Below are 24,885 nucleotides of genomic sequence, written 5' to 3'. Positions count from 1 at the left end.
TAATGAATTGTAAACTTTAGTACATCTCTTTACTAATTGTGTTAGTGTATTTGTGTTCTCTTTGCATATTTACATTAGTTTATATGAATTTTCCAAACTTCCAGTTTTGCCCGCATATAGCCGAACATGTATCAATTATAAACTTTAGGTTAGGTGATGTTTTAGGTCAAAATAACACTCCCAATGTGTTTATTGGCCTCAAATTAGGTTACACGTCAAATTTAAAATGACCTGAAATACCCTTCGAAACAGGGGTTCGATTTTTCATCGAACCCCTACCAAAAGTCGTCGCCCATGTCGCCGTGTCGCTGGGGGCGACACGGCGACATGGGTCAACATTTCGAACTTTGCTTAAGACTAGTTAAGATGCACGTTTCAATTATGGGAGAACCGGGATTCATAACAACATCCAATGCAACTCCTTATTTGTTAACCTTGGTAGGAAGAGCAACACTCATATCCAAATTAATGCATGAATATTTCCCATCCTTATATGCTCATTCTCTAAATGGATACACATTTCACGAGGGCTCCACTAGGTACAGATTGGTACAAGCTCTAGAAAACCATGGCCAGTCTTAGATACTCTGGCTTGTCCTTCGGAATAAGGTCAAGACTAAGTAATCTCTCAACCACAAAAAATAAAACCGTGATCACCTTGACCCAGTCCTGATACACCCATGGGGCTAAACTAGACACCATTCAAGTTCGAAACAAATAAAGACAAGACTCAGACCATCAGGGCTTACTCGTTCAACCCGATGCCTGAATCTGTAGAGAAAACCTAACTTTCAGAGAGCCATTAAACTAAACCGGCCATCACACCGATGGTGACACAGAGCAACATTGTCCGGTCGCTCGTGGGACCCCCAACTCAGATTGTCAAGCTGTATGCAGTTCTACAAGTAAAAAATAATAAAAAAATTTTAAAAACATAAAGTACCCTGTGACCTCTGTAGTCTGTGGTCGAAAGCCAACAGGGAGCACACAGGGAGCACAAAGAGTGCTTCCAGTCAGAGGAGATGATCGGACTCCTGTTTTAGCACAAAAAACCATCCCAAAAAAAAGAGTCATCCTGATTTCTAGAAGTAAAAGCCAATTAGCAAGATGAACGCCCAAAATCTTCCATATTTCCCATGAATGAATGTGACAGTCTGTACAGTGAGTTGGTCTTAGGAAAGTAACATACACATGGCATTAACGGCTAAATGATACCCAACCAATTCTTTCATTTCTTGTTGATATTTATAAGAGAGGAAGAGAGTGATCTACACAGAAACATTGTGACCCAGCAATTCTTTCTTTCCCTTTCTGGCTGTAATAGCCTTCTATGAAAACCTGAAAATTAAACAAGAAATAAAAATGAGAGAAGAACAATCAAGCCTATGCCGAAATTCCCTCCCTATCAGTTTCTGGCAATCCATCCATCCTCCAGCTTTATTCAGTTTAATGCAAGTCCCTTCCCACATAAGCCAATGGGCTCTTCTATCTTCTGCAGCATCTTTGGTAATGTAAGCACCTTTTCTGTTATCCTTTTCTAAAAGGGAGGCTACTCCCATGGGAGAAACCAGCCTTGAGTAAATGAAACAAAACTTTCTAATTCCATGGCGCTTGCCGTTTATAAGCAACCGGATATGATTCCCAACCAGTGTCTGGTTCTCTCCGCCTGACTCCAACCATTGAATTCACAGGCAGGGCAGCAGCCCTCAGCTGTTCCTCCACCGACCCACCTTGGCCCTGAACAAATAGCTGCCTAAGACCCCCTGCTTCCCTGTTCACACTGTTCTCAACCATCATTGCACCTGAATTGAGATCAAAGCCAGATTGTGAAGGCCCAACCCCACTCAAACCTGTTTGCATTCCTGTCATGCTTGGAAGGAAAGAAGCTCGTGAATAGGAAGGTGGATCAGTTGCTTGAGATCCCATCATCTGCAGAAAAGCAGGAGCCGTGTGAGGGTGAGGCACATACACTGCTGGAGTGACAGGCGTGGAGGAGCCTGCTGTAAGGCTGCTGTACCCAAAGAACCGAGAAGGGAAGGCTGTTTGAGCCATTGCTGAAGGTCCCACCAAACCACTTACAGATCTTGCCATGCCAAACTCCAAGGATTCACCGACCTGTCCATTTGGTATGAAGGAGCGAGTTTGAGGTTCACAATCCTTTCGGTTGACCTCGACTTTCCTTCCCATAATTGAAATGAACTGATCATTATTTACCTTGAAACCTTCAAATGCACTCATATTTTGGGAAGGAGATAAACCAAGCCTGTGCTGCTGCTGGCGATAAGCATCATCGATGAAAGATGGGCTGTCATTCAAATCAATGTTTCTCACTGGAGGCTGTCTTGATGATGATGAGGAGGCTGGGGATGGGCTTCGATGCCCATTTCTATGGTAATAAAGGAACTGCTGGCCTTCTGTCCTCGAATCAGACAAGGGAGCATCTTCATTGTCACCAGAACGATTAAGGTCCAACATAAGTCTCTCTGCCCTTCTTGAGCTCACCTCAACAGAAGATTCCCCAGAAGGGAGACTTGATGACTCTGGTATTTGTTTTGTCAAAGCCAGATCGGTGACACCATCATCATCAGCACCAGCCACATTCAGATCAATATCAAGGACATCTTGCCTGCATTTGGAACTGTGGCTGCTCCCCTCAACCGAGAGAGCCTTCTCACCATCTAGAGTCCCACGAGGAGCTGGTGGGCGGAAGGCACTAGTAACAGCGGAACCTTTCCATCCCAGATTCCCCTCAAAGTGCAGAGGAGCCACAGGAATTCCTGAAGCTGTTGCTTTTGTTGTGGCAACAGTGATGGGGACAGAACTGGGAGTCGATGGGCTCACCATTTCCTCCGAGTAGACATCCTCATTAAGATCAAAACCACAAGGTTCTCTTTCACTGTTTCCTGCTAGTTCTTGAGCAGCTTCAGTCAGCTGGGAGGTTTCCAGGTCTTGCACACAGTTTTCTGGTTTTGAATCTATATCCTCTGAGCCCCCTACATGCTCCTCCATCCTCGGAGAAGAGGCCCCACAAGAAAGATTTTGTTCAGTTGGCATATCATGCATTGGACCTGCCATGAGTTGGTGGTTCTCATCATTTATGGAATCAGGGCTGCCAGGCTGAACAATTCCACCTTCAGAATTTTTATCGGAGGAGGAGCTGCAGAATGGTTCTCTGTTATCCACTACCTCTCTCTCCACTTCTTTAGCAACTTGCCGAGCCACTTCCAAGGCATCATCAACTCCATATTCAAGTTCCATTTCTAATTTTCTCTCTTCAAACTTGTCTGAGGCTTTCACGTCCATCTTCAGTTTGGAGACATCAGCAGGGATTGTCAATTCCTCTCTTCTGCATGCCTTCAAACTTGACTCACCAACAAGATCTCTAGAATTGGACCCTGCTCTAACATCTTCAGTCCTGCAAAAGGAAGTCTCCAGGCTTTTTTCCATTTGCAAGTTATTCCCATCACTAGTTGAGTCCTGAAGGCCACTAGAAAGACATTCATCACCTTGAACTGTAGTCTTGAATTCCTCTGTGCTTCTGGAAGGTCTTAGCAACTCATCATCAACTGAGACGCTCTTCACCTCAGAAACCAGTGCTTCTTCAGCAGCAGTTCCCATCACAGACTGCATATTATTAACGGTTGAGGAGATAGGCTTGGGCTCCAATGGAGTAGAAACAGCAGATGTTTCCTCTCTACCAAACTTGGCTGGGATATCTTTCATCTCATCTGCCTCTTTCACACACTCAGGGGCTTCTTTCAGGTCTGGAACATCCAAGGCCTTATTCTCCTCATCAATTTTCAACGGATCAGGAGTACTACTAGTTCCAGTGGAGGCTGCACTTTCTGCAGGATCTGGAAAGGATTCTTCCATTACAGATTGGCTTTCCTGAGGACATCCTTGACATCCATCCTCAGCTGTCTGGTTTGAAGGTACCAGAGAGTTATGGTGATTGGTAGGTATATGACTCTTTACACCTTCAGCCTCACGAGAATGAGAACCATCTGAGCTTTGTGGAGGCTGAAATTCATCTCCAGATGGCTCCATTAAATGCCTATCTCCATCAGCTCCCATCGAAGGGAAAACACAGGCATCTGATTGTTCTGGACATCCACTCTCTGACGTTCCTTTTTCACTACCAGTAACTGCATCTTCCAAGCATGCCTTAGCTCTCTCCATATCTTGGTGATCCGCTTCCTCACCCTTTACCTGGTTCCAACAATCAAATAGAGTCCTTGCCCTATCTTGAACTCTAGTGCTCTTGTGACCAAAAAGATCCTTAATAGTCGCATTGATACCTGAAGAAATTAATTTTTCCTTGTTTATGGGCAGCTTTTCAAGTGCTGCTAAAAGTGCAGTAATCGACTCTTCTGCAAAACTATCACTGATGTCATTACTACACTTGGCCACCTCTTGAAGCCAGTGGCCAAGGAAGCTAAGTCCATCTAGCTGAACGAGGCGATCAAGACAATCCTTGCTCTCTGTTGCTGCTAAGGTATTTGCAACAGTGGACCACTGTCTTGCTGCCTCCCTAACATTCTTAACAACAGAATCTTTCTCCAGCTGCATTACAGAAATCAGCTCTTCAACTCTAGGAAGGGCAGTGAGCCCATCCTTAATCTCAGTCAAGGTAAAGAAGTCTTCCAGCTTCATATTGCTATTGCAAACAGACAGAGTACTTCCAAGCTTCAAACCAGTCCTGGTAGCATGCTAAAATTTATCCCGTTCACTTCTTGTCAGAACGAAGGAGGTATATATACACCAACACCCAGGTTATGTGGTTCTGCACAAACATATAATGGTGTAAGCTGGCTAAAATAATTGCTTTAAAGGTTTCCTTAAATGAAGCAATAACCCAAACTACATCCAAAAACCAACAAAAATGCAATTAGACTATACAACAGTAAAATACTCAAATTGGTCTCCCCTCAAAGAATAATCATTCGTTGATGAGTAAGGCATCTACCAAAAAAAGAAGTGACGAGTACACAGATGATGAGGCCACAACCCAACCACTCCTAATAACCAATACCTTGGATCGGTCCAAGTCTATTATCAGCTATTCAAACCATTTCCTACTGCTCATTGGACTAAATGATATGGCTATGGCTTTCAGTTACTATTTCCAGTCAACAGTTTTTTGGCTGATCGAGAAGTCGTATGTCCCTCAGTCGCCAAGTGTTATAACAGCCTCTGTCTTAATAACAAGTAAGTGGTTATTCTGATTTCCTACTCAAAATGTCCTCTTGACTTTTTTAGTATTCAGGCACTGTGTATATCTTGGTGGTGTTTTTCTTTGGAAGATCCCTCTTCCTCTTTAATTTATCAGAAGCAGGAAGCGTCCAGCAAGAGAACTAACTCTAAAAGGGTGTTAAACCAATGATGGCCATATATTAGCTCCTTTTACTTTTCTCTTTTGCTTATATAAGATTTATTCAGACAAAGCATTAAATCCAGCAAACTATAGAGTGTAGTTACCTTGCCACTAGAATCTTCTCAAATTAGAACCAAGGAGCTTCAAAATAATTAGTTTGTGGCAGTGCTCATCGCATGCATCCAGAGGATCTCTCAATTCTGTACATCATATAAACAGAGAAATGAGGCTACAACTAACAAGTGCAAAAGCAATTGATACAAATGCTTTATTACAATCACAGGTCCCAGTATATGGATAAGATAACTGATTTAAACATGGAAGTATTATACATCTTGGAAGCAAAGAAAACTGAAGCAATGGACCTATCCTATCACAGAAAAAGCTTTGCATTTACTCAGAAAGTGTGCAAATGCCTGTCAAGATAATAAGGAGCTCTGATTCAACTAAAAGACTAGAAAAACCATCCAATGAGGTGGTTGAATGTTTGCTAATTGTAGACCCACAAGCTCAGAAGAAAAAAAATCATAGAATAAGGTAAGATATAGTTTCCCGTCCTAGGATCACCATCATCTGCATTGATGATTTTTTTTTTTTTGTGGTGGGGGGGGGGTTGTTGGGGGTGTAGGAGGTGGTATAAAAACCTGCTAGATAGGATCCCAAGACAATCCCCACTCAAATAAAAAACCCTAGACCACTGTTTAATAATTCACTGGAATGATATTCCCCAGGAACAGTGAAACTGAAAGCAAATCCAATCGTTCAACTGACTGGTCAGAAATTTGGATCAGACATTTGACCCAATAATCTGAATCAAATTGACTAAGTATTAAGATAATCCAGGCAGGGTTAAACCACAAAAGCTTAGATTAAAAATAGGCTTCAGAACCGGGAAAAGTCAGATCACAGATTGAACGGATTTACTTCACCAGACTAAAACACTGTTGTTGGGAATTATGTCAGTGATGAGACCCAAGTAATAAAAAGAAAGGATGAGAAGAGAGGGGAGGGGGGGACAAAAAAGATAAGTGAATAAATTGGAAGGGAGACAGTACCTCTACAGCATTAAAACAGAATATAAGCAAGAAGAATCAAGGCTTCCCACATATGGATCTTTCTTACAGACAACATCTTACCATGGTTTCTCACCCAAAACTGATTCATACAGTTCTCATGACGGGGAAACTCCATAACTTTGAGTATCTAAATCGTCACTTTGGCTAAAGGGCTAATGTAATTTTTTTTTTAAACAGAAAACAAAAATCCTATTATGGATAGAAAAACTGGACTTGGTAATTAATTTAAATACAAAACGAAAAGATTACAATCAAGATTTACTAAAATTAAGAATCAATACCACGACTAGCTAGGCTCGACAAACCCACAGTTAGGCACTCTCCATCTTCATTAAGTTGGCTGGTCCAATAAATAAAGGCTAGGTAGCTTGATTTGAGGAAATTGGTGACTGGTACTGCTGGTTCAAGTGTACTAGACAACACCAGAAAGTTGACCTCATTGCAAGCTAGTCTATGTACACATGGTGTAAACTACTTAGTTTGGTAGTAACCTTGAGATCCTAGGAGAAATAACAACTATGTCTTCACTTTTTGATTCCTGTTATGTTATATTTGCTTGATTGCATTTAGGAAATTTGTGAACATCCTAAATACAGTTGACCTGAGTGTCACACAATGAGTTTCTATAACATAGATATTATATTATTTTCCTGTTGCAGTTGCAGCCATGGAGAAAATATGTGGAGTTGCTCGCGACTCTAACTCAAGATCAACTATTGTCAGATCCACATCAACTACAATAATAAAAAGAAAAAAAGGCAACATCTGTCATCGCCAAGGTCTCTTACAACTCATCATAAATCTGGCTCTCAAGGGGAATGGATTTAAAAGTTTGTCATCATTGTGAATTGAGAGATTCACTAGGCCCAGAAAATCTTGCAAATATCAGAGGAAAAGATATATACCCAGGTCAGCATACACATGAAAGCACAAACCCAATCACTATCATTTACCAAAAAGATAACAGGGACACCAATAAGGAGTATCAAATAGAGAAACAGCACTGCTAGAAGGTACAAATTGTACTTCAAATCAAGCAAGAAAGCTTGAATAAATCAGGGAGCCAATAACCCAGTATACAAATATCCCATAAAAATCAAGCCATTTGAAACTGAAGTTCAGGATTTTAAACTCAACAGCAAACAGAGAAACCAAATGCATAAGGCTTCTGCTGCTGCAGGGTCTGGGGAGGGGTAAGAGAATGCAGCCTCACCCCCATGCTACTCACGAGAGGCTGTTTCCAAGTCCCAAGCCTGCAAGCAACAGGTTGCAATAGCACAACGCTTACCCAATAATCTGAATCCAAAATAAGTCTAATGCTATGAAGAAAAACCACATATTCATTTATATAAAAAGGAAGATGAGAAGCCAAGCATAAAAGTTCAAAAAAAAATACTAAAAAGAGACTGGTAGACCATAAAAACAGGTCAATAAGTCATCCAATCTGATTCAATACATTATGTATCTGGAAATCACATCCAAATAGGGAGTACACTGTTAATACAGTTAATTGACACACTTGCTTTTTCTCTTTTATTTACTGTTTCTAAGGAGTACCTTGGTGCAATGGTTGGTGGACCAGAGTTGTCACCTGAGGGGTCAAGGTATCGAAACAGCCTCTCAGCAAAAAATTGCAGGGATAAGGCTGCGTAGGAGAATTCCCCTCCACCCCCCGCCCCCCAAAGGACTTGGCTTGTGCAGAAGCCTTCGACATCGGGCTCACCCTTCACCCTTTATAGACTGACTAGGTCTGCCTCTTGTCATTTCAACAAGCATAACCAATGATGGAACTATATATCAAATGAACTGTGCACTTACATATTGTAAGGCACCACCAAGAGTAGTAACACAATTAGCAATAATAGCAAAGCGATGCATCCCTCCCCCCCCCCCCTCCCCACCTTTTCAAAAAAGAATAAAGAAAAAGAGGAAACACAAAAACGAAAAGAAGAAATCTGCATGAAGTACCAAAAGTTTATAAAGGACCAACCAATTGTCCTCCACCTCATGCAATCACCGCCAACATAGACATAAAAATGCATTAAGCCAACTCCACCAAACAGTGTATGTACCCAGAATTTGATAACCATCTACTGACAGATTTATGTTTCATTGCTAGTATAAATGCAAAAGAAAATATCTGAAACGGCATATGATGGAGAATTTAGTATACTACATTCTTCTACTGAATAAATACATCTGCCAAGGCACATAAAGAAGATTCCAGAGGTGTCTGCTTTATCAGAAATGAGGAGTGCTTGAAGCAATACTCCTGATTATACAACAATCGCAACAAATAATTAGGAATATTAATTCAACTAGTTAGGCAACCAAAATCAACATACCATGATGTTTTTTAACATCAAACATACCAACTTCGGAAATTACGGCAGCTCATGCCTAATATGAACTTGCTAAAAACTTCCGACAATCAACAGATTTCCAACTACATACTTTAATACCAAAAGAAATCAAAATAGCTTAAAAAGCTTTCTGTCAATCAAGGCTGCATTTATATCAAGACTAATATGTTAACAGCAGAGATTTAATGTTCCCTGTGTCAGCCCAATTCACATTGTATCAGCAGGGACGAAACCCTATGGACTCTCGGACCCCCCCCCTCCAACCTGTCCCAAAGATTCTGATCAAAAGAGGCCAGCGGTCATTGTCGTGCCCAAGTTTAGACCAATTCAACTATACTCTCTAACTGAAATTGGGATTCCGATTTACAAATCCAAGCACTACATACTTTTTCAAAAGGCTTAAACCCCAAGAAATAAGGCATAAACAAAAAGGCACAGACAATATATAATGTTCTACCCCCACCCCCACCCCAAAAAAAAGGTAAATGGTAGTGAAGATGGTGGTGTTATTTGTCAAGAGTAATGCTGTTCACTCAACCCCTTTCATGGCTGAATTACTGATAACATTTATAGCTATTAGGCAACCTGAATTAGTACAAATTAGTCATCATATTTGCAGTATTTGGAGGTCATGCAGACCTTAGTAGGGGTCTGTTATGGTGGGTTAACAATGGAAAAATTAAAAGAATCGGGGATTATTGCAGGGGAAAGAGAAAGAAAATGCACAACAACTTGAAATAACCTTGCAACTCAACTAGAACTCTAACTCTCTGACCTACAAAACTAAATCAAATAAAGACTAAATAAATACTAAAATAATTTAAATAATTAAATCCAACCCTGTTGGATGAAAACATATTTAACTGGTTCTTTTTGGGTTGGGCCTCAATAGCCTAAGTGCCTAACAAGCCAATCTAACTAGTCTAGTAATACTGGGTCAGGTGGGTTAGTAGTTATTAAATATATGGAGGTTAGAATATGAGTCATGGTGGGCCGTAGAAGTACGGAGGAGTAGAAATTTTAGGAGTCGCAATTCCCAAATGGTCTCAATGGTTGGGGGGTCATACTTCACCTAAACGAGAAATTAATACAGAGGCTAACTCCAAGGTGTTAGTGCAAAAATAAAAACATATCCAGGATAAGCTTCACGACAAGACGGTCTTCATAATAGAAGAGACAGTTGGCGATATGCTTATGCTTGTTGGAGGGATCATCATAAATGAATTTATACGAATTGCATTTTATAGTAGAGGGGAAGTGGATGTGACACCTCTTTGAGGAGTTCTATTTAAACCTAGAAACCCCCCCCCCCCAAAATCTCGTTTTATGATATTCTTTATACACCAAAATAGGGGAAGCGTAGTCAACCCTTGTACATGCCAGCTTGGTATCATAGCTGTAACACGGTCACGAGGGTGTAGTCAACCCTTGTACATACCAGTTTCATATCAGAGATGTAACATGGTCATGAAGGCGGAGAAGCATGCAGAATCTCTCTCTGAGGGTCAGTATTTGGTTATGAATAAGTTGAATGAGATGCCTGAGAGACCACAGATGAAACAATCCATCCAGAAAAATATTGGAGAGAATTCCTTGTGTCCACCTCCAAGCCATGCAAACCGATTTGCATGTAGTATGGGAAGCCAGTGAAGTGGATCACCACCAACATTCACTCGGAAATTCATAAAACTTGACTTTCCACAATTAAATGAGAAAATGAATACACTAAAATCCATGTTTGCCAAGTCTAAAAGTTTTCACGTTTTCAGCAAATCCCAGACAAAAAGCTTGAGGCACTAGATTCTTTCCGCCGGCAGGAAGGAGAAGACAAATTATGGTTCCAACTCTTTTGGCAAGAGCATGCTGAGATGGATTGGCAATACTTTTGTAGGGGGCTATGCACAAGAGTTTAGATGAAATTTGGGAAACTGCTTTCTAAGGTTGGTACCCTACCTCATCATTGCCAGGTAAACTTGTTCCTTAGTGGGTTAAAAGAACAATACAAGCATGGATGTAATGGACCTAACGGTGAATTGTTCCAGTTGCTTTCTGCAGAACATGGAGTTGCTGGTCTCTTCTTAGAATATAGACACTGCAGGGGATTGTTTCCATAATTGAAGGAAAAGAAGAAGTGACTTCCTTCAAGGAAAAAAGCCCTAGCAGCTATTCAATTCTAGATAGGAGAATGAATTACATTAATTGCAAGGAAGAAGATCAAATGGGTTGTGTCATAATTGCAACAAGCAGTTTGTGCCAGGACATCAATTTGTCCACGATTGACAAAATGATGAAAAGGAAGATGGCATTGCAAAACTGGAGGTAGCAAGAAGCAATGAAGAGATGTCCAATACCTCACTTAATGCTATAAATCTTCGGTATTGATGACAAGATAATTTCAGAAGGGAGGGTTGTTATGTGCTCAAGAGCCAGGCTCTTCTGACAACTCCTTTCCTTTCATGCCTGATAATGCAGATTAGATATGGCATAGATGATTACTTTTTCTTTAACTGGTTATTATATTTGTAAATATTAGGAATCGCTCAATTAGTAAACAAAAGAGAAAGTCATATATTTATCATTAATGTGCATCAGTGGGTTCGTAGTGATCAAGTACTGAGAGTTTAAATGGAAGGAGTTAAATATTATTAGGAAGAGGAAGCAGTTGTAATGACTACATCCTTGAAGAGTCCTATTTGGTCCTCATCCTAGAAAGAAATGAAGAAGGTAATTACAATCTTGATCATGCAAAATATGTATTGGACGAGGACCTATACTTAATCGTAACTCAAAGCTTAAATACTATGCAATTTCATTCCGTTAAAGAGATACAGAAGAAATCTATTAACATTCTATATTTATCAAGGTGACAATTAGAATCAGTCCAGGGATGATTAAATAATAATAACAACAATATTTCCACTCACAGAAGCTACAGTGGCAAAACAAATAGAAGTACCGCTGCATGGATTCTTCGGCAATTTTGGTGCACGTAAATTAATAATTTGATCCTCACATTACACTTAGTTAGGAAACAGTATCAACTACACGCAACACTAGCAATAGCAATAGCAGAAGACCATGTAAATAAGTCACCTAAAACAAAAATTAACCAATACCAGTTAAGAAGTACACAAAAAGGGAAGGATATGGAATTTAAGCAATCGCAAGTTATAAATTTACCTTTAGAAACTGGCAATACGGACATGGCACAATTCAAAACTGCAACCAATAACTACTAAACGAAGAATATTCGACATCTGAAAACATCAAAATGGAGCACGAAAAATCACCATGTAGAATGAGAAACCCAAATAAGAAAGAAACTATAGTCTGAAAAACGGAACTAAAATGGTTGAAGAAAATCAGATTTCTAGGGCAAAAAATGGAAGCCACTAGTAGGATCAATGCCTACGTTGATACAGGAGCACAATAGAAAAAAGAAAGGAAAAAATTATAAAAAAAAAAAACCTTAACACAAACAACCAGTACAAGGAATACAAAGAAACTACTTCTAAATGAGCATTCAAAATTAACATACAGAAGCCCGAACCTCAGAAACTCAAATTGAGATAACCGAGGCGAGCTACTGACGAAAAACCGAAAACCCTAGTTGATGATTTCCACAAGGTGGTTCGGGTCAAATATACAAGAAAACGGAGTCCAGAGCCAGAAAATCCTCATTAATGCAAGGAAAAAAGGAGTATCATATTGAACCCGCGTCGATGACAGTTCTAAAAATGGCGAATGAAAAACTGTAACGGCATGAAGACAAAGGCACAATTGGCCGAGGAGGTGTAAACTTTACCTTGTTTTGAAGATTGGCTGAAACCCTAACCGTTACGCATAGATTCAATGGAAGAATTTTAACTTAAACACCTCCTCCATCACCTGACCTACACACCCGCCTCTTTCCTTCTTCATCTCTCATCCTCGTTATTCTCTCTCTTCACAGAACCCTCGCCCTCTGTGAGCTGTTCGAACCAGAGAGCAACGTTTCTTCTTCGCTCTAACTTTTTTTTTTTTCCTTCTCCTCCTTTTTCTCTTCTTTTTTTTAATTTTTTTGAATATTACCCATCTCTGAGCCTTAAGCAAAGGTTATTATCGGCAGGAAACTCGCTCATGGTGCTATTGACTTTTGAACTGTCAGATTAGAGTTAAACTTCGACGCATGGGGTAAATACCCTATAGATGCCAATCCGACGATCTGGTTTATTGATAGCAACTGAAAACGTTCTCTCTAAAACAGTTGCACTGACTCTAACGTCCTCGCTAGCAACAGGCACGTGCTACACGCACGCCAAACCTTGTGATGACGACATCTGACTCTGGGCTCAAGCCGAAACCTTCTTGGTCGGTTCGACACCGACCGGGTTTTCTCGAGTTGTGACTCGTTCTCTGATTAAACTGATTAATTTATAAGTGATCATGCTTTTGACTAATTAATTATTCGATGCCAGCTTCTCTTCGAAGTCCGAAGTCAAAAGTCAAACAAAACACGGCAGTCAAATCTTTCAAGTTGGCGTGGCGTTCCGAAAAGAGCCAAGCTATGTGGCCGTACAGTCTTGGACTCTGACCACACTCACGTGTGAATATTATTTTAGACACGTGTGAATATTATTTTAGATTTAAGACACTAGTGGGAATTAGGCTGGAGGCGTCGAGGGTGGGAATGAACCGGATAAATCATTCCAAATCGAACCAAATCAAGGTTTTATTTGACAGGTTTGTACGACCCAATACCGAACTGAACCGAGCAATAAACTCAAAGATGAGCCAAGCATCAAAGTTGACTGATCGAAACCACGCTGATATACTCCAGAGAGAAATCAATAGTTTTGTATAAATATGTGATGAGAATAAAATAATACTAAGCCAGGTTTAACCACGGTCAGGCCACAAGACTCGGTCGGGAACGGTTCAATCATGGTCGAGACTGGTTTAGAGTCTGGACCAATCGGTTACATAAGGATAAATGAACTCTATAGTTAAGGCGTTGAGGAAATGAATGTGATAGTGTAAAATTCAAGATACATGATCACATCATAAAGAGTAACTACCAATAACACAAGGAGGATCATTGTGTTAAGAAAGGTAACTGCCATTATTTTCGAAAGAAGGGTAAAAATGTTGAGGTATTTGAGTCATACCCAATTAAGTTGATGTATTCAAGTTATACCCAACTTACTGTTGAGGTATTTGAGTCATACTCAACTTTTGTTCTAATATGAGCCATTAGATTAATTACAATCTAACGGTGTAATAGGCCTTGTAGGAGAGTCCAATTACCAATAGAATTCAGTATTTATTCTATAAATTCTAGCTGGAAGCAGCGGTCTGGGTATTCTAAACTAGATACTCAGGGTGTAATGCTTTAAGCAACATTGTGCTTAAACCCTAACCCTAACAAAAAAATCCTAGAATCGAATAACCACTAAGATGAAGTATGAACGAATCCAACGGTCAAAGAAGAGAGGTAAATCCTATAGAAACTAAAACCTTACACCCAATAGAGGTAAATGAATCGTTTCCTTCCATTATCGTTTTCAATTTAAGCTCTACAACTAGCCAGAGCTCTGCTGTGATCTAATCCAATTTTGTAAGTCATTAATCAAGAATCAGAAGGCTGATCAATTTTTGAATGCATCAATATGTTTGTTGAATGAACCCAAACAAGCTGAAAACAAAATCGATCTAATAAAAAATTATTATAAAAATAAAAAATAAACCCAAAATCAAACCAAATAGAACCCAAATCTGAGTTATTGATTTGGTTTTGGGTAGGTTGAGTCGACCGGTTGACACCCTTAATCCGACTGTGAATGCCTAGTTATCTTCAACGCTAATTCTAAATATACTTATTTTGTGATTTGATAACTGTTAAATCATATGACAAACTCCTAAAGAACAGTCTTAATCAAAATTAGTGGTCCTACCTAAACTACATTAAGTCCCTGTCTGTTCACTGAGTTAGTGCGAGTGGTTAAATGAAAATGGAGAAAGATTGTGGTTATCAAATCATAAAAGATAAAAGTTGGTGAGGTTGGTAGGACTTCCTTGATTATGTTATGACCCACAAGGCTCCATATGTGCTTTGTCATCCGGACACTTTATATACCTTGACAGCTTTAGATAATAATTATTTAAAGAGTCTTTTATGTGTGGGATCCTTAGTAGAATATATTACGTGTTGGTCCCTATCAAACTAACACCGTTAATTGCTGTTAAGCATATTTAAATTTCAAATGTAAAAAGGACTAAAATACCCTTCCGATTATTTAATACATTGTGTTAATATATGATTTTAAAAATAGATAATTGATCATTAAGCGTTAATTATATATAGGACTTTCGCTTTGTCTAGAGTCTGGTGGCTATTGTCTATAAACAAAGAAAAAGAACTTTATTATATAGGAAAATCCCAAATCTCACAAAGATCTCATAAGAGAACATAGGCTACAATTATAGAATATTAATCGGATATACTAGTTGACTTATTGAGTTAAAAATTAGGTCATTCGGTCACCCACCAAAATAGCTTAGTACAAGTCCGTCTTCACACTCAAATACAAGAATTCGGAGTCACAAATAACACTATGCTATTTCAGCTACCCGTTTGATAGACTCTACACTTCTTGTTGAAGCTATGTATGTTTCAAAATTCAACTTTAGTATGATTTTGAGTCGAATGTTACATCTCTAGGACATAGGTTTATGCATAAAGCGTGAGGCATGTTTTGATCTGCTTAACCAGGTGTGGATACCTTAGACACATAAGGTAGACTTTGCAATTCTATTATGTAGTGTCTTGAGCTTAGATCTCCCAAACAGTACTACCATGATGAAGTGATTGGAGCTTAATACAGGGATGAAGTAGAGAAGTTACGGGTTGCCTAACTTTGAAGGCCATCTTGGTCTATATGATTGATTCTTCATTTTCTTGTATAGGACTTAGTGCGAAAGAGTGGAGAACCTCTTTCGCCTTTCTCACTTCCTGAGCAATATATGGATAGAAATGCCCTTATCCCACAAAGGCAAAAAGCAATGGATGCTTACTATGTGAACATGAGTGCCAACAAATTATCAGAGTCATTGGTTGCGCTTCATCAAGAAAACATTGCTCTAGCACACTCTTTTTTTTTGTAATAAACAAGTTTATTTAAAGCGAAAACCGCAAAAAAAAGTACAATGAAAATAATCAAAATACAAGTGCTGCAAGATACATGGATGAGCTACATGAGAAAATAGAGATGATTGAGAAGTTGCTGCTTGTGACGCTAGCTGATCAGCAATATAATTTGCTTCTCTCAAAACATGAGAAAAAGTCACTTGAGGAATTTGCTTTATAAAATGCCTGATATTTGCAATGATAGTTTTTATCTTCCTTGGTATAGATGATGATTCGTGCTGAAGAATTTGGATAATCCCTAAATTATCCCCTTCAATGATTACTTTAGAAAGATCTTCTAGAATAGTCCACTGGAGAGCCTTTTTTGTAGCAAGAGTTTTAGCTGTTAAGGCTATATGAGAACCACATCCATCGAAGAAACAAAAGATCATTCGCCCACTAGAATCCCTAGCAACACCACCAAAACCTGCTAGAAGCTCAGAATGATCCAAATGAGAAGATCCATCCACATTAATTTTAATCCAATCATCTTTGGGGGATGCCATCTAATGATATTCTTCTCCAAAGAAAAATTCTTTTGTTGATTTAATGAGTTGAAGGACACATATTCAAAAGCTTTGAATCTAGCCAAATAAGCTATTTGACTAGAGGATTTCACTTGACCCCATGAACTTTTTCATTAAAATTTTTCCACAAAAGCCATAGCGTATTGACTAAAATATTGAAGAAGTGGAAATTCTTCTATTGAAATTTCTTTGAAGCCATAAGAAAGGTTTGCAGTAAGGCTTGAAGAGTGTCATTAGAATTCTAGTGAAAACCCAAAATGTTCCAAGTATCCTTGCTAACGGGACACTGAAGGAAAATATGATCACTATCCGCTCTATGAAGCATCACAAAAAGAACAATTCAAAGGAATATTGCATCCTTTTTGAGTGAGAAGAGTAGGTGTTGATAATTTACCCATGAGAATCGTCCAAAGAAAGATCTTAATTCGAGGAAGTAACTTGGAGTGCCAAAGTGAAAGCCATAAATGAGAACTGTGGAAGTCAGCCGTCGTGATGAAAGATGAGAGCTTAATCTATACACCGAAGCCACAGAGAAGTCGCTAGAGGAGGTAGGGTGCCATATCAGCTCGTCCATTTTATCTACTAAAGAGATGTTGATAATGTTGCTCTAGCACACTCCTATACTAACTTCTTTTGTGTTGCGCATTTATTGTCATTCGCTGCTGCTTGGTTATTTGTTGGATGCTTAAATTTTCTGGCATGATTTTTTTTTTTTTATCAATAGTGGAGATTGCCAAGGGTATATATGGCCACGATCAACGCTCAATTTGAAGCTGAAACGGGATAGATATGGACAGGGGTAGACCCAAGATTCTATATTGGGGGGCCAAATAATGGAAGTCTAGGGCCCTTACAAGACCCATTGGGGGTCCCACTTATGAATTATCTTATTATATTAAAGAATATACCCACAAATATTTTGTGGGGCCTATACATATTTGAAAAAAATAGATAAATTATTGATAATGATGTTTTTTCCTATCAATATATATAGGTAAAGCATCAGTACAAAAAAAAAATACACATGACTTCCAACCTTAATAAATTAGATGCAAACTAAATTTTTTTTAGGTAAGAGATGCAAACCAATAGTACTTAGTTACCTTACTAACTTTAGACATTTTATTTACAATATAAAATCAAATAACAAAAATTGTAGAAGAAATAAAGAAACAAAAAATATAAAATCAAATAAAGAATAACAAAAAAAAGAAAAAATATAAACAATAAAAAAAATTAAGAAAAAGAAAGAGCACATAATTGTGGAGAAGATTTTTTTTCTCAAATTTTCCTTAACCCACACTTATAGAAAGTTGAAGAAGAATAAATAAGAAAAAATAAATGGAAGAAAATAAATAGTAAGAAGAGATGAGAGATGAGAGATGAGAGATATGAGAAAATAATTAGGGATTGAAGAGTTAGTTTCTAATTAGGAAATGACATTTTGAATTTTTAATAAGATTTTTTTTCAAAAATTTGCCATAACCCACGTTCATGGAAAGAGAAGAAAATAAATAGAAATAAAAGATGTGAGTAATAAGGGAAATAAGAGACGGGAGAATAAATAGGAACCAATATTAAGTCCATTTTCTTGTTAGGTCCATTTCTACAAGGAAATGGATGGTCCATTTCTTTGTTGATGTGTGACAAGTGTCCTAGCATCACATCAAATGGATCAATTGACTGATGTGGCCTGTAAATGGATTTTCACCATTTGATGTGATGTTGTGACATTTGTCACACATTTGGAAGGAAATGAAACGGTATAAATTTTCGAATAAATATGGATTTGAGGAGTTAATTTTTAAGGATGACAATTATACCTATTATTTTTTTCTTTTAAAAATTGTTTTCAATATTGAGAGGGCCAAATAGTAATATTTCACATGTGAAAAAAAAAAAAAAAACTGAAAAAAAAAAATAATATAAAAAAATAAAAAACTAAAGAAATTATTAAAAATAAAAAATCTGGGGACCCATCCCCTTAGTGGGTCCACCCCCTTATACGGATCGCCTAATTTTAAAGAGCAATTTGGTGTCCCTGAGTTATTTTTGGTTTTCATGAAGATTTGCTGATATGAATGAAATGTTTGAACTTTTGAACAAAAAAAAAAGAAAAGATTTGCTAATATGACAATTGAGGATTTATTGGTATGATAATCCACACTAGTGCTACTCATCGATTTGAGTGATTTTTTGTTTTCATGCATTAGAAAGTACATATTTTTTTGATACGGTAGGTAGTGGCAATTGTCACGGGCCTCACGGCTACATGGTCGCAATTAGTGCCCAACTGGAGCCGAAAATGAGAAGTTATGGGTCGACAACTTATGAAGGGTGGTGTTTTGCTCGGTCTAAGTGATTTGTCATCTTCTCATGCAAAATAGTGGAGTTTGGCTGATATCACAGGCTTTATAGTATAACTGTATAAGTAGTCGTCACGGACTCACAGCTACGAACGATGCTCAATTCAGAGCTAAAATAGAAACAAGGGTTGGTCAAAGTGGCAAGTAGCTTTGTCTGCTTAAGCAATGTTACAGTATCGAAACCTTGTGGATGCAAAAAATCTCGACTAGGAGACTCACCCACCACAGCCAGGTGTGCAACCCGGGTCGAACACCAGATTAGCTAGGGCAAAGCCTTGAAAACTGGAGTTGGCAACCAAAAGAAAAAATAATAATAATAATAAAATAATAAAAGAAAAACGTTATGAGCCGCCCAAATTTGAAAGACATTTTAGTCTATTTTGATTGTTTTTCAATTTTCTTATGTAAGACCGTGTACTTTTGCCGGGATGGGACTATAGGAGATCCCATCGGTAGGGGTACAGTACGGATGCATGGCCCTGGGCAGCGGTCGAATCGGACTAAGATGGAGAAGTTATGATTTAGATTCTTTTTCAGGCTTTACAATTTGCTTGGACCTCAGAAAGAAGTCGAGAAACAATGTACGGTCATGCAGCCAGTTAAACCTAGAGTGGTCCAAATATCTCAGCATTCTAGATGCCTTTTTCGTGGTTGAGATTGTTCTTGTTATGCAGTGTAGCGCCACATGCAATTAGTTGAAGTTAGAGACTCCAATCTTGTGTACCTCATTTTGTCGGATCTTGTGATTGGATCCAGAGGTTTAGATTTGTGTTGCAGAGTAGCCATGCGGTTCCTAATTCGGTAAATCGTCAGTGTAGATAATGCATGGAAGATCCACCGTTAATATTTAGTTTAACACGAACATTCCGATCAAACGGATCCTGATTGTCAATGCCATGCCGCTGCATCACATGAAATCACTAGTGTTACAGTGTAATGCGATCGCAGATTATTTGCCACACGATATCGATCTGAAGGCTCTCAACTCGCCAGCAAGCTGATCTTTAGCAGATTCAATTCTGAGGGTTCTTAATGGGCAGACTTTGAACGACGATATTTTGTTCGATTTGAGTTGTTTTTCATTTTCTTGCACAAGACAATGTGTTGTTGCCGGGATGGCAGATCCCTTTAGTAGGGGTAATCAGCTTGCACGCATATGAGCAAGTGGCGCTAGAAGAGTCGGGATCATCTCCCCATCAGGGGAGCACAAAGTGCTCTCTGACGGCTTTCCGATCATAAAAACAGTGGGGTCCACAGGTGAAAACATTTTTTGGAAAAAAAAACTTTAAAATTTCACATGTGGGCCTCACTGTGTTTTTGCAATCCCTAATTAGTCTTCTTATAAACTAATATAAAACGGAATAAACCCAATTTCGAAAGAAAAAACTTTACGAGATGGTCGGCTTGGGAAGCCGTGGGGAGCACAAAGTGCTCCCCTAACGAGAAGATGATCACGACTCGCGCTAGAATCCGAGCTGAGACGGAGAAGTTATGGCATAAATTCTTTTTCAAGACTTACGATTAGTCTAGTACACAAAAGGAAGTCAATGAACAGTGCGTGGTTAAAGACTCAACTTCCCTAGGGGAGGTCTCGGGTTCGCACCCACTCGGCGGCATTAAAGCTCACTCCCTGAGGAAGTAAATCATGGTGGTGCCGCAAGCTGGCCCGGATGAACCTCAGTTCCAAAAAAAAAAACAAAAAAAAAAATGAACAGTGCGCGGTCATGCAGCCAGTAAGCTTGATTGGTCCAAATACCTTGCATTCTAGATGCCTTTTTAGTGGCTGTGATCGTTCTCGTTATATAGTGTAGCACTGCTTTCGAATGGTTTATGTAAAAGATTCCAATCTTGTGTTCTGTAGTTCGTACAATCAAGAGATTGGATCCAAAGGTTCAGATTTGTGTTCCAGGGAAGACCACGTACTCTCTGATTTGGTGGATCGTCCGTGTAGAAAATTCATAGGATATCAAGCCGTTCATATTTAGGATGACAATATCATTCCAATCGAAAGGATCAAGGTTGTTTATGCGGTGAGTCTGCGTCCCATGAAACCAGAAGCGTTACAGTGTAACGTGTACACAGGTTGCCACACGATGCCGATCTGAAGGTTCTCGAATGGCTAGCAGGCTGATCTTTACTAGATTCTGTTCTGAGGGTTGTGGATGCGTAAATTTTGAACAACAATATCTTAGGACAGAGCTCGTATTCGCGTGTAATGTTTTTTTGATCTTGAGATATCTTCAACGGTGGCTTTTTGAAATATCTTCAACGGTTTCTGAGTGATTCTTCAAAAAACGAAAGAGAAGTTACGGGTCGCCTAACCTTATGGGCATTTTGTCTATCTGAGTGATTCTTCGTTTTCCCTTGTAAGACATCTTGCATGACGTAATTTTTGTTGATAGTGGCAGTGGCCACAAGCACATGGTTGCGATCAATGCTTAATTAATGCATATTTCTGATATGACAAATTTGTTAGGTAGTGGCAATAGTCATGGACACATGACCACAATCGGTGCGCAATACGGAGCCGTAACATAGAAGTTACTGTCAAAAAATTTCGAAGGGCATTTTGGTCTATTCGAGTGATTTCTTGCTTCTCATGTTAAATACTGTAGTTTGGCTAATATTACAGGCTTTCTCAGTTAATGCAGTCGTTAAAGACACACGATGCTCAATTCAAAGCTTAAATGAAGAAGTTATAGGTTGTTCAAATTTAAAAGGCATTTTGGTCGATTTGGGTTGTCTTCCATTTTATTGTCTAAGATGATGTATTGGATGGCAGATCCCGTTGGTAGGGCATTCGACTTGGACGCATAGCCTTGAGCAACGACAGGACCACATTGGGGCCACCCCATTTTTTTAAAATTTGAATATTCCTATATTATTTTCTTATTTTTTTTTCATTTTACATGTAAAATACCACTATTTGACCCCTCTCCCTAAAAAAAATTTAAAAATAAAAGTTTAAGTTAAATGATGCTATTATCACTATTCCATTTTACCCTTGTCCCTCTATTTTATTGTGTCTATTTTCTTGACCTCTCCTTACTCGACTCGGACAACATCGACCCCTCCTTTCCTCTCTGGTAGTCCACCCATGCTTTCTGAATCGTCCTCACTCTCCCCCAATCCTCGTTCGAATCCAAATCATCACTCCCGTCGGGGAGCGAGCACAAACAGTTTTACCACCACAAAATCCGTGGACCTGACAGCTGAAAAATACTAATAAAAAAATAAAAACTCTCATCACCCACCCCTGGCCCCTGTATTTTTGGGTGGAAAAGCCAGGAGCACAAACGACGGGGTCGCAGATCCGGACTTTCCTTGTTCACCACTCCATCACTGCAACTTCATGCTCTCCACCCAAACCTGACCCTGGCGCCCCCGCCTTGTCACCTTCACCTTCACCTTCGTGCCTCCTTCATCAAACAATAAATTCACAGTTAATTGCTTGGTGAAGTTGGGATGGCAGTATTTTGATGCTCACATAGTTATCAAACAATGGCCCATCCCCCACGGCTTCGGCCATAATTCATATCACCAGGTAAAGCAGTCGATGAACGAATGGATCCTGGAGATTGGCAACCTCGTTTCAGTGAATAATGCTTCAACAATAGTTGAGAAATCTAGCACGAAAGTAGCCCACAAGACTGCTTCCAGAGCAATGCTTGTCCATACCTCATATGATAATATTTCGGGTAAATTCAAACTTAGCCATAGGATTTTCTATCAATTTGTAGATTTCCAACTGCTTTCTGCAATTGATTCTGAGTTTCAGCCATGCAAATCCATATGGCTTCATTTTTCCGCTTTCAATTAGATAATAAATGGTCAATTGCGTGAAATTGAAGACAAAAACCAAACCTGGATGTTCAGATGAAAACAAAAGCACTAGTATGAACCCTATGATCCAGGGTTTGTAGAACTAATGGCAATTTATGCTGCGTTCGTGAGCCCTATGATCTAGGTTTTGTAGAACCAGTTCCTGAATTTCTATGATCTCTCCTTCTTCTGTAGTTGAGTTCATCTATCATTGGAATTCTTCAGTTTTCTATGTTGGGAAGAGATGGACAGAGAGACATATAACAGTGGTGTGAAGAAGATCATGTTTCCATGCGATGTCGAAGCTCTGAAATAGTGTTTAAAGGAGAACAAAGGTGATCTATCACCTGAAATGCCAGTCGCAGTTGGAAGCTTTTAGATCATGCTGTTCTGTCAATAACCCAAATTCAACTCATCAAACCTCATCCAAGCTCAGAAGTGGTTCCATAGCCAATCTCTGAAAACAGGAAAGAAGTTGCCTTTATGAGGGAGACCCCTGGTTATACTTTGACTTTCCTTGTCAGTCACTATTGGGTTTAGATAGAAAATTATGTGCTTGTACTTGCAAACTTGATCTTGCTTTGTAATCTATTTGATATTCTTTAAATCTTGTCTATTGGGTGTCACTGTATAAAAATGAGTGAGATTGAAGAAGGGTTTTCATTATCGATCGTGGTCGTATTGTGTTCCAGGCAAGTTACAGTTCCAGAACTATTCATACTTTGATTCATCTCTGATGATGTCTTCCGTCTTCCATCAATCTCTAAGCTTCTATCTTGGTGTTTTTATGGAATTTCCATTGATGGATGAACAATAATGAAAAGTAATTTATATAATTATGTCATCTTCATAAGCTGTGTTAAGACTCTGTAGAAATTAAGAGAGGGGACTTGAGAGTTTCTTGCTATGGAAGCAAACAACAACAACAACACAGAGGAAGGGAGGGGCTGTGCCGGGGAAGGACAGGTCAAGAGAAGAGAGAGAATAAAATAGAATGATAAGGGTAAAAATGGTATTATAAAAAAATTTCTATAACGAATGGTAGACTTGGTATTTCAAATATTTATTTAACTTCAATACTTAACAGTAATGGAATAGATTGCAGATCGAGGGGTATATGTAATTTTCTCTTAATTCAATCATTAGTATCCTTTTTTTTTTTCGGGTTCGATATCAATGTTGTGCATTTAATATGTAACATTGTGCTGCCAACAGTTGAGATCAATATCTCGACCGTTAGCAGCAAATATAAATGTGCAGCATTTAGGTCTCGCCCTTTTTTGGGTCCATTTCTTGTGATTTTTTTTCCTCTACCAACAGTGACTAAGAAACCTTGCCCTGGTTTCTCTAACCTACCCTTCCAGTAAAACCATTTGACACTGAAGAAACAAAACTATACAATACAAAATTCCTCAGCCACATAAGTTTAAAAAATAGATAGAAATAAGGGACCCATGATTCCCTCTTCCATATGAACAATAAGTACTGCTAGTAGTGTTGTGGGCTTGAGCATATGCTTGTTCAGTTATCATTCTCTTCTATCTCCTTTAGACAGTGAATGAGTGAATGATTTGAATTGGAGAATCTAAGAAGGATATTGGTGTTGTAAAGTAGAAAGTATAATTAGGCATAAAAGTGATTTGGAGAATAAGTACTCTGTGTTTGCTGTAGAAGGTCAACTAGGACATATGTAGAAAAGCCTTGGAAGGCTGTTGAGGAAGCAAAGAAGCTAACTTTTTAAAGGGCTATTCTGTTTTTTTTTTTTTTTTTTTTTTTGGGGTCAAATTATAAATTAAGGGCTATTCACTTCTAGAGAAGAGCTACTTTTGGAATCACAGGTTTAAGCTTCAAGCTTTTCAACAAAAAAAGATACCATTCATGAACTTCCTGTTAAATTCATTTATTCCCATCGTTTAGGTTATGTTTGACAGATAAAAAAATTAATAAATATAATACTCGAATTTCTTTTCACCTAAAGCAAAGGTAGAGAATTTCTTCATTGTGAAAGTAATACCACCATTACCTAGATGCCCAAGGAGACATTAGGGTAAGTCACAAACCCAAACTTAAGGGGAAAGATTTGGGAAGGGAATATATTCTGCTGTGTTGATATATTTTACATTCATTTAAACCCTAAACCCTAAACTCACTCCCTTGAGTGTTCCTTGGTTCCTCATATAGTCTTTGAATCC

The 24,885-nt window shown here is 38.8% G+C and overlaps 1 protein-coding gene across 2 annotated transcripts; it reads right to left on the bottom strand.

Annotated features, from left to right (window-relative positions):
• Positions 1 to 1,036: 1,036 nt before the first annotated feature.
• On the bottom strand, positions 1,037 to 12,858 carry LOC149015053 (uncharacterized). Of its 2 annotated transcripts, XM_089155704.1 has the most exons (4): positions 12,619 to 12,858; positions 11,994 to 12,070; positions 5,479 to 5,574; positions 1,037 to 4,783 (listed from the first exon to the last, which is right to left on the bottom strand). In XM_089155704.1, the coding sequence occupies exon 4, from the start codon at positions 4,651 to 4,653 to the stop codon at positions 1,597 to 1,599; it is 3,057 nt and encodes a 1,018-aa protein (XP_089011830.1). In that variant the 5' UTR covers positions 4,654 to 4,783; positions 5,479 to 5,574; positions 11,994 to 12,070; positions 12,619 to 12,858; the 3' UTR covers positions 1,037 to 1,596. The 2 variants fall into 2 exon arrangements, with proteins under 2 accessions (XP_089011830.1, XP_089011831.1); XM_089155705.1 differs by lacking the exon at positions 11,994 to 12,070.
• Between the last annotated feature and the right edge of the window lie 12,027 nt (positions 12,859 to 24,885).

The sequence above is a fragment of the Hakea prostrata genome, chromosome 5 (assembly GCF_041222555.1).
Source record: "Hakea prostrata isolate BN-2017 chromosome 5, UWA_Hpros_2, whole genome shotgun sequence".
NCBI classification, from domain to species: domain Eukaryota; kingdom Viridiplantae; phylum Streptophyta; class Magnoliopsida; order Proteales; family Proteaceae; genus Hakea; species Hakea prostrata.
Note: the sequence above shows the minus strand (reverse complement) of the source record. Positions and strands in the feature narration are given on the sequence as shown.

Bases quoted from the DNA above. Each gene is read 5' to 3' on its own strand.
- LOC149015053 (XM_089155704.1), bottom strand. From the start codon at position 4,653: ATGAAGCTGGAAGACTTCTTTACCTTGACTGAGATTAAGGATGGGCTC.